Source organism: Morus notabilis, unplaced genomic scaffold (genome assembly GCF_000414095.1).
Source record: "Morus notabilis unplaced genomic scaffold, ASM41409v2 Scaffold115, whole genome shotgun sequence".
Classification (NCBI taxonomy): Eukaryota; Viridiplantae; Streptophyta; class Magnoliopsida; order Rosales; family Moraceae; genus Morus; species Morus notabilis.
Window position 1 is genome coordinate 991,205 of NW_010361020.1, and position 10,296 is coordinate 1,001,500.

The window sequence follows — 10,296 nt, forward strand, 5'->3', positions numbered from 1 at the left end:
ATTTAACTCGTTGGTGGCAGGTCCAACGCGGTCAAAGTACTTAACAGGCCTTCAAAGTAGACAACGATGGTAGGACCTCTAATGGTGGTGTGGTTTGCTTAAGCCCAAATTAGGCAAAAGAACAAGTGTTCTAAAGCCCTATTTGTTGCCAAAATTATGAAAATACTCTTGTAAAAAATGTTAAAAAATCTGAAAAATAATAATGAAGAACTTCGCAAATGAAGAATGGTGAGAGGAATGATCACGTAGTTGATGGAGAATGGCTCCAAAAGTAGTTTTTAAGCTGCCTTAGAAGCTTTGAGTGTGTAGCTTTGCTAGTGGATAAGGCACTGATGGAGAAACGAGTGATACGGAGGAGTCTGATGCAGGTTGTTCCAAGAGTGTGGAGATCGTTTAGAGCACTTCCTCTGACGGTAAACGAGAGTGACTCTAAGGTTGGAGGCTTGAATACTTTTGGGAAAGTATGAAGATAAGTCGCATAACACTCTATGCTGGTGTTAGAAGAGAATTAAAAAGTGTTCTTGAGGAGTTTGTAAGGAGGTCAACACTTAGAAGACTCCAAGTCTTGTAGCAAGACTTGAAGAAAGCACTCAAAGGGAGAGTTTCAGTACTCTGATGAGTTTTCTTATGTGCAGATGTGTTGGTGCTGAAATGAAGAAGGTGAGAGGGTATTTATAGGAGTAAATGGAAGTGTTTGACAGCTGCTCTAACGGATGGCTGAACACTCTTTTCCATTTGTAGGAAGGCTATCATGGGCCTTTCTTAGTTTGACAAAGAGATGGTCCGGAAATGGAATGGAAGGTTCTGGAAGGGAAGAAACGGTGGCGGGCTGTCGGAGCATTCCCATTCGAAGGAAAGGTGTCAGATAGCTTTCTAAGTTTGACAAAGAGACTCACCAAAAATGGGATGAAAAGTTTTTGGAAACTTACTTCGGCGGCGTTCTGATGAAGTAAGGCACAAGTCGTTCCGTTTGGAGCAAAATCTTAGCTACCTTGTCGGAGAAGGAAAAATAACACCTTAGAAGTGGAAATACTTGAAAGCTAAGTTTCGAATTTTGGGCTGAGTCGAAGTAACTTCAGACTTGAAATCTCCAAGAGCGTTTAACTCAACCAAGTACTCTGAAAACTTTCCTTTTTGGGACGCTAATCACGTGTTAGACCTTCATCGGAGGATGTTTATGTGAGAATGACCAAGCAACCATTGTACTTGCTCTAACAACGATTGCTCCGACACCAGGTTGCTCCGAATGCACATAAGTGCTCCGAATGGTCAATCTAATACGAAAAAAAAGCTGGAAAAGCGTGATTTGGGTCCACAAAACGAACTCAATTACGTCGCGAGACACAAAAAATTCATCATGAACCCTTAATGGGCCTAATACGAATTCATGTATTAACAATACCTATTTGGGTATCCACTTTCAAAACTTGGTATGAGTCTATTCTCTTTAAGCGCGTCATTTAAATTTACTAATATAGTCGATTGTCTGTCAAGATTGTGATGTTTCTACAATTTGAGGCCATATAACTAGTATTGGTGTTTGTTTTTTCTTGATTTGCCAATTCAGTATGTAGTTCTCATTTTCGAAAGAAAACTTTTACTTTTGGGGAAGTTATATTATTTTAAGTTATTTCATATTATAATATTATCTTTTGTAATTTCATATTTATTTTCTAAGCAATGTCAATAAACATTGACATCTCAAGTAAACTATAAAACTCAATGATCCTTCTACGGTAAGACCTGTTATTATTATTATTGTTTAACAAAATTTAATTAAAATCACATAAAAATTAAAAAAATATGAAAAACAAATATTATTTATGAAACAATACAAATGTAACGGTAAACCTACTGTAACAATCTCAAACAATCAAATAGCAATTTATCTTATGATTTATTGTTAATTCCTCTTTTGTTTTATTCAACGACTACAAAGTCCTCCTTGGCTTGTGGTAAGTTTAAAACTGCTCAAATCACAATTATTTATACACACATAAAATCATATTTTCCATTTCCTCAAGAAAAAGTTTCATGACGATAATTCCACAAAGAAAAATTCTACACGAGGTTTAACCAAATTGACAAATATTTGTAAAAGTCTTAAAGTCTGGATCGTTTTACTAATTTTAATTTAAAATTTGAGTTAAAATATAATTTTATATAAAAATTTTTAATTATAATAAAAAAATTAAATATAATTATTTATAAAAAAATTTTACTATAATAAAATTCGAATTATAAATTTAAATAAAAGAAACGATAGCCTGATTTTGTCTTGCGATAGAGGACGGTCAAATCAAATTAAGATTTGACCCTCTCCATTAAACAAAGAAAATGCTTTAACCTTGTCAATCACATCATGCCAGCTCAAAACACAGATCATCTAATGATCTAGAATATCTAAACAATTTATTAAAAAACATAAATAAACAACAATTGGACTTTGATAATCTCTTGATTAATGGTACTTCCATCCATTTTTATCCTCTAAAACACCAAAAACTCACGTTTGAGAGCGACCTATGGCTAAAAAGATAAAATAAACTAAAAGAGGCGAGAAAATACCCGGAAATGCTGCTTTGTTCACATTTTAATTGTTAGCCTCATTCACATTCTAAGATTTATGATTAAAATATGTTGTGGTCACCCCGGACTCAGGAGACTCGCATATTATTCCATGGTCATAACTTCACTATTAGAACTTTCAAAACTATTGACTTCCATGTTAAATTTATTGGCATAGTAACTAACATAGAGAGAAACTTATTTCACATATTTTTTTTTGGAGTTTCTCCGGTAGACAAAAAAAAAAAAAACTTTTGATAGTTTTTTTTAGTCATTAAACTCATATCAGATTCTATCTGTTCTACATACTTTTTTAATTTAATATGATTTTAATTAAATCTAACGGTACGTTAATCCCACTGATAGATCATCCTTGGGGAGAAAGTCCTTAATTTTTATAATAAAAACATAGAAATAATACTAAAATAAGTTTAAAGCAGTGATTACCTTTTCATAAGGATATTGAATAGTTATGGGCAAACGATTTACGTAGGACAAGGTAATCATTAAACTTTGACCTATGTACCTTGCAGCTCAGACTATTTGTTGACCATAATTCATAAACCCGGTTATCATAGGGAACATATCGTGAATATATATGAATAATTTTATGTTTGTTTATTTTTCTTTTTTCATCCAAGTTGAGAATGTAGGATATCATGTTCTTTTACAGTGAAAAGAGTTGGGAAGAAGTTGTTAAAATAGATTACCGAGAGAAATAGGTAAAAGAAATTTCCATCCAAGATTATTCTCATTCATGGTTTCAAACTTTAGGATTATTTTCACTTTTTTCTTGAATTTTAAAAACTTATATTACTCTTTAAATTATGAATTAATCTTATTTATATCTTTTTATTAGAATTGTCGTTGAAAACAAATAAAAAAAAGTCAAATATTATCACGTGGTCTTATTGATAGGATTTTTATCAAAAATAATCAAAAAAATATCACGTGACTATAATTAAATTTTTTTTTATTTTTTTTTATTTTTAGCATAAATTGTGATAGATTAAAATTCATGAAGTAAATAAAGGTTGTTTGATTTTAAGGCTTGAACTTAAAAGGTGACAATTCGTGTTAGTAGGTCATGTTCGTGTCAACATGTTTATTAATCATGTTAAAAAATATCAACCTAAACACGACACTGTTTATTAAAAGTGTTAAAAATATCACCTAAACACGACATATTTATTAATCGTGTCAATTCGTATAACTCATTTAAATTAATATATTGAATAAATAACTAATATAATAATGACATATTTAACATAGTCAAGATAGATTTAATATGTTTATTGATAAATTTATATTTTTCTTTAAGAAAAATAAATAAATTTTACCTACAAATATTAAAATTCACATTATTTATATTTAATATGTAATATAAATTTTCATGTTATATCACATATCATTAGATTACAGATAACACATATAGTTAATCGTGTCAATTCGTGTTAAGAGATCAACCCTAACCCAAATCATTTATTAATTGTGTCAACCCGATTATGATCCAAATTCATTTACAATAAACTCAAACCCACTAATTTTATAGTGATTTTGAGTGGTGTCACTGCCTAATTTGCCAACCCTACTTAAACCCTAGTTCTTGATCGTTAAGTTGGGAGCAGAGTTGAGAACTTGGGCACGTTCTTTTGTCTAAAAAACTCAAAAAAAGATAACTCGAGTTTCAATTTTATTCAAGTTCACGTTCTTTTAAGTTTTAATTTTATTCAAATTTACTCAACTTTATTCAAGTTACAACTTTAACTTAAGTTATAACTCAAATTCAACTCAAAAACTACACTCAAGTTATACTCACAACCCCTCATCTAAGTTTCAATAACAAAACTCGTACCGTACGATGGTAGGAAAAGAGATAAAGCACGGTGGTGCCTTCCGCAGGGGATTGGAGCTCACTGGGCCTTAAATTCGCAAATGTTGACGTGTCGAAGACCCACGAGCCCCGTCGACAAATCGAAAGGAAGACCAGACAAAACAGTCAACCTTTTGCATTAAACGTCGTCCCCAATACAGTACAAGAAGAAAGAAAAGAAAAAAACCCACACACAAACTCAAAAACTCTTTCAAACAAACCACTTATTATTATGACTTACTAACCCACCACCACCAAAAACGACGATGAGCTTTTGACCACTACGATGATGACTCTTTCTCCTTCTCCTTCTCCTTCTCCGTCGCCGTCACCGTTCACTGGCTTCGATTGGTGGCGGGCCGGCTCACCGAACCCAAGCCCAAGCCCAGTTCCAGCCCAACCGAGTTCTCAAGCCGTAATCACCGGCCCAACCTCCGCCAGTACTCTCGACCAATCATCATCGTCCTCGTCGTCGCCACCTCCTTCGAAACTTCCGGTGGACTTCAGCCCGCCTCTGATCGCGATGGTGGTGGTGGTCGCCACCGCCTTCCTCATCGTCACCTACTCCCGCCTAATCTCCCGCCACGTCATCCCTCCCTTTCTCCGAATTCTCCGGCGATGGAGGCAGCGCCGCCGACGGAGCCGCTCCTACCTTCCGTCCTCCTCCGGCGACCTCGACTCCCTCCCTTACTACGACTCGCCGTTCGACGCCAGCGACGGCTTCCACGTGCTCTCCCCCTACGGCCTTGACGACTCCGTCATCAAGACCATCCCTCTCTCCATCTACACCACCGCCAAAGGCGGCGACGGCTCCGCCTTCCGCCTCGCAAGCCGCGACTGTGCCGTCTGCCTCATCGAGTTCCAGGACGACGATTACGTCCGTACGCTCCCCGTCTGCTCCCATGCCTTCCACGTCGACTGCATCGACATGTGGCTCCGCTCCCACGCCAACTGTCCGCTCTGCCGCGCCGGGATCTTCCGCCCTGAGTCTCCGTTTATTCCGCTTATGGCGGCGAGGATCCGCCCCAGCCTCGACGACGCCGTTTTGAGGAGCATGGCTCTGGAGCCTCTCGCCGAGGCGATCGCTCCTACAGCGGCGGCGGCGGCGTCGTCGGCGGAATCCGCATCCACAGTTGCGGAGATCACTCCCTGCGTGGAGACCGAGATCAGTAATTATCGGAATTCGGAGGATCGGATCGCCGGCCGAGATTTCCTTCTGAAGAGGTCGTACTCATTCGGATTCGAGCGGAGCGCGGCCTCGGAGAGGATGATGGTGATGGAGCCGGCGACGGCGTCGCCATGGCGGTACAGGAGAGGAAGCTTCTGGAGCAAGAGACCATCGCCGTTCGGTTCCCTGAGCAAACCTAGGGTTTTCTCGTTCCGATACTACAGAGGGATGAAGTCGCCGTTCTTCCGCCGGAGCCGGGGTTTCTTCCCGCTATCGGAGTCGAGCGCGAGATTCTCCGGTGGCGGAGGATCGTCTCGCCGAACAAAGTCGATGACGAGCCCGATGTTCATGAGGCCATCATCAGTTTCGGCGGCGGCAGCTTTCTCATCGAGCAGGCTCCGGTGCGGCGATCCCGAGGCGCTTCTCTCACCGGAAAGGTTTAACCGAAGATAAAAACGACGTTACAAAAACAGAGCAAAAATCAGTTTTTTTTAATTCTCGCGACACGTGGCGTGGAAGGACAGGATTGGTTAATCGTGCCGAAATGGACGGTCGGAGATATGGCGGTGAGGGTGAGGGCAGAGAAAGCGTGGGTTGGGACTTGGGAGTAGTAATGGGGTCGGAAGGCTTTTAATGGAGAGGGAAGAGTTTTAATGAGACGGGCTGGCAATTTGTAGCGGACATTAATTGGGTTTTGGAGTGTTTGGAGAAAGGCATTTAATGCATGAAAGTCCATACTCCATACAGAGAGCGAAAGTTGCAAAGAACAAGTTTTTTAAAGCTTAAAAAAGAGAGATATATATATTGCACACAAACCAAAACCCACTTTTCTGAGAAGATTAGGAAAAGAAATAAATAAATAAAAAAAAAAAACAAACTTTGAACTTCTTGGAGAGTGAGAAGAAAAGAAGAGAAGCAGAAGTCTCTGAAATCACAGAAGAGAGCCTGCCTCATAAATGCGACATGGTTGGATGTTGTTGTCGTTTTGCGTTTTGCATTTTGCATCCTCAAATGTTAAATGGGGTCTTGTTCTTTTTTTGGCGGGGTTTTAGCTTCTGGGGTTTCTCTATTATGACCATTTTCTTTCTTCACCGACAAAAAAACAAGGAAAAAAAAAAAAACATTTAGAAGAGGAAATGGAATTGGAGTTGGTAATTGGTGTGTAATTTGTGTTGTTATGGCATGGTGAGTCCAACATGTGGGGTGGGCAAAAGTGGAGGTACAAAGGGCTTTTAGCAAAGCACGGGGGTTATTTTAAGTCAGACGTCTGCCAAATTCCATTTTCCCCGCAGAAAGGTCCTAATGTTTTATAGATCAGATCAAGTATATTTTGTATTTACTCGATTCTTTTTTGGAACACAAAGTTCGAGTTTTGTGGGTGATTTGATTAAATATCCTTTGCCTTCCTTTTGGCCATATTATGTCTATGGCCTTTACTGTGGTTTTTTTTTTTTTTTTTTCCTGTTCTCATTGGGCTAAGCGGGTCATGTGGTTATTTTGATTTTTTATCATGTTATTATTCGGAGTACAAACTAGCTAGAAAACAACAAATTTGTTGGTCATTGGATTTGAGAGTTGGTAACGTTGATTACTGTTTATATCCTAAATTGTATTATCGTTATGCTAATATAAACTGACGCAAGCAGTCTCGTCTATTTATAGTGCGCTTCGTTATTCTCATGATCTGTTTTTTTATAGAAAAATCCAACTTTATAAAAAAAGGATTTAGTGTTTTTTTTTTTTTTTTAGGTGAATTAGAAGGCTGTGAATGACACTACAAGTACAAATGAAAAACTGGGCCTTAAGAATGGCGTAACCCCCTGGATGATAATTACACTAGATGGCAAACTTTCATGTCTTAATTTAAAATAAGAAGTTTGGTTCATGAATTAGAACCATGAGATTAGAACTATTTTTAATTTACGTGTATTTTTTATGAGAGAAAATACTGTAGTAAATTACGAACCATTATTCGAATCAGGGGACGAATCCCCTAACCAAACAACCCTAATTATCACGATGAGATCATATTTTATTTTATATAATGATATAGTCATTATTTTAATGACATAAAAAAGATATAAATTTTACTATTCTTATAATATTTCAAAATTTTTGTTGAATTTAAATTTTGATTTCAAAATGTTGTTACATGTGTAAATCACCCCGTAATCTGGCATGGCCTACCAGTGGATGAAGTCTAAACACTGTCGCTCCAAAACCACTAGCCCATATAACGAAAAGAAAAACTGTCCTCCAAGAAGAAGCTAAAAATGAAGAAAAATTTTATGCGTAGTATGAGTTTCTTTGAAGAAAAATAACTGCCGTGACGTTCATTTTTGTGCAGTGAAAATTATCCTTGATAAAATGACCGCGTTTGATTTAGAATTTATAATAGAAATAGTGACGCTTTAATACTCGATTAGGAAACTAAGGAAAAGTAAGAAAAACAACGGTCTTAATAAAATTGTGTCATTTTGATTGTTTATGATTTTCCTCCTCCTCCGTCAGAACGCTTTCCCTGGAAGGAACTGCTATTTCCCCAACTCGAGTTTTGGACAAAGAAAGAGATCAAGAATCAAGCGAGTAGCAAATTGTTCGAAACAAACCATAGATTTTCATTTTCACCTTCCAACAATTTGCTGAACCAAAAGCCTGATTGTTGGTGTAACCAGAATTTGTGTGTACCAGTAAATATGTACGAGTTCCATGGGCAAAGAATAAAAAGAAGAATAGCCAAAAGATGAAAGAGCATAGAAGGAATCAGGGATGGGTTAGCTTAGTGCTAGTTGATCAATCTGAATTTTGAATAATAGTTCCCTTTCCCTATGATTTAGGTAAGGAACCTTTAAAAAAAAAAAAAAAAAAATTAGTGGACGTTTAATTCATGAATTTAGAATTATGATTCAGAATTATTCTCGATTTACGTGTATTTTTTGTGAGAGAAAATACTGTAGCGAGCCATAAACTATGATCCGAACCATGACACGAATCCACCAACTAAATGTCACCTTAGTATTCGTCGCTTATATATGCTTTAGCGACAAAACTATTTTGGTTTTTATGTCTACTTGTCAGAATACGCGTAAAATTATAAAAATGGTTGGAGAAAAAAAACAAAAAAAAAAAGAAGAAAGAAAAAAGATAAAGACAAAAATAAAAAAAGAAACAAAGGTGAAAGACAACAAAAAAAAAAAAGAAAAAAAAACCGTATGAAACGTCGAGTTACAAATTTTAATTAGGCTAAATAGGTCAGCCTGAAATCTGTTATTGTTAGTCTAAATATCATATTTTTAAAGAGTTTTTAAAAAATATTTTATAAAATTCTGAATTAGATCGGGCCGGTCTTAATTTTTTTGAATTTAAAGCTAAACTAGCTCAACCTTTTTTCTTTTATGATCGGTCTAAAATTTTCCTTTAAACCGACCGGACCTGACCGCCTAAACTTAAGCCTCTATGACATCTACAGCACAAACACACTCTACTTTAGATATATAGTATAGATCCACGCGACGCGGCATATCTTTTGTTTAGAGGTGAACATTTCCTAACGTGTGTGTTTTCCTCGTCTATACAATAGACCAACCATGAAATTAGTTGTTGTTGTTGTTGTCAGTTGTCATAGCGTCTCAATTCTCAGCTAATCTTCTATCAAGCTTTGAAAACAACTTTTAGTCTGCCACCCTAATAATATTAGAGATAAGGACAGTGTTGTTGCCAATGTCTGTTCAGCAAAAGTTGGCCAATTAAATAGGTGCAACCATAGCAAATGAAGATTTTGTGATACAAAGCATGCCAATATTAGTTTTCGTTGTTAAACGTAAGGTTCATTTAGTTCGTTAATTCGAGTTAAGATGTGATTTTATGTAATAGTTTTTTATTATAACAAAAAAATTAAATGTGACTGTTTTTTAGAGTTTTTTACGGTAACAAAACTCGAATTTTAAATTCAAATCAGTAAAATGAACGGAAAATCACACAAACATTATGCATATATGTATATTTTCTATGAGAACAATCCACCATCTCTTTAAGTGTCATGACACATAAATATGTAACTTTAACCTTTAGGCACGAAAAGGGAAAAAAATAAAAAATAAAAAGAATAAGCAACTATAAAAATCAAGAGTAATCCTTTGGGTAGAACTAAATGAAGGGGGAATAAATTCTTTTAAAGAGAAAAAATAACGGAAATCAATTTGATCGAACCCATCTTCAGACCTTTTTATTCTCACAGTGTCGTTGTTGTTATAAAAAAAAGATTGACGAACCACCAAACCTTCCAAGCGTGGAGGACTTACACTTTTGGCGGCAATCGTTGACCATAAAACATGCCATGTCAGGAGCTTTGCGACATTGAGGGCACCAAAACCTAAGAGTTATACACGGTTGACACCCCAACGCACTCAAATTTAAGCTTAGTTTAATAGTGCTGTAAATTTTTAAAAAATTAATTTTAATCGTGTTAAAAGAAAAAGTAATTGTTATAAAAAATAATTGAGTGTTTAATAAATTATAATTATAGTAGTTGTGTTGATTTTAAAATCAGCGTAATAATATTTGATAAATTATAAAGTTAAATTACTGTAGATAGTTAAAAATTACGATTATATTATAATATAATATAATATATAATTATTAATTACAATATAATATATATTTATTATTATATTTAATATAATAAAAA

The 10,296-nt window shown here is 36.0% G+C and overlaps 1 protein-coding gene across 1 annotated transcript; it reads left to right on the forward strand.

Annotated features, from left to right (window-relative positions):
* The first annotated feature begins 4,381 nt into the window (after positions 1–4,381).
* LOC21409610 (RING-H2 finger protein ATL65) lies at positions 4,382–7,151 on the forward strand. Its single transcript, XM_010097939.2, has one exon. The coding sequence runs from the start codon at positions 4,728–4,730 to the stop codon at positions 6,060–6,062; it is 1,335 nt and encodes a 444-aa protein (XP_010096241.1). The 5' UTR covers positions 4,382–4,727; the 3' UTR covers positions 6,063–7,151.
* The last annotated feature ends 3,145 nt before the right edge of the window (positions 7,152–10,296 follow it).

Bases quoted from the DNA above. Each gene is read 5' to 3' on its own strand.
- LOC21409610 (XM_010097939.2), top strand. From the start codon at position 4,728: ATGATGACTCTTTCTCCTTCTCCTTCTCCTTCTCCGTCGCCGTCACCG.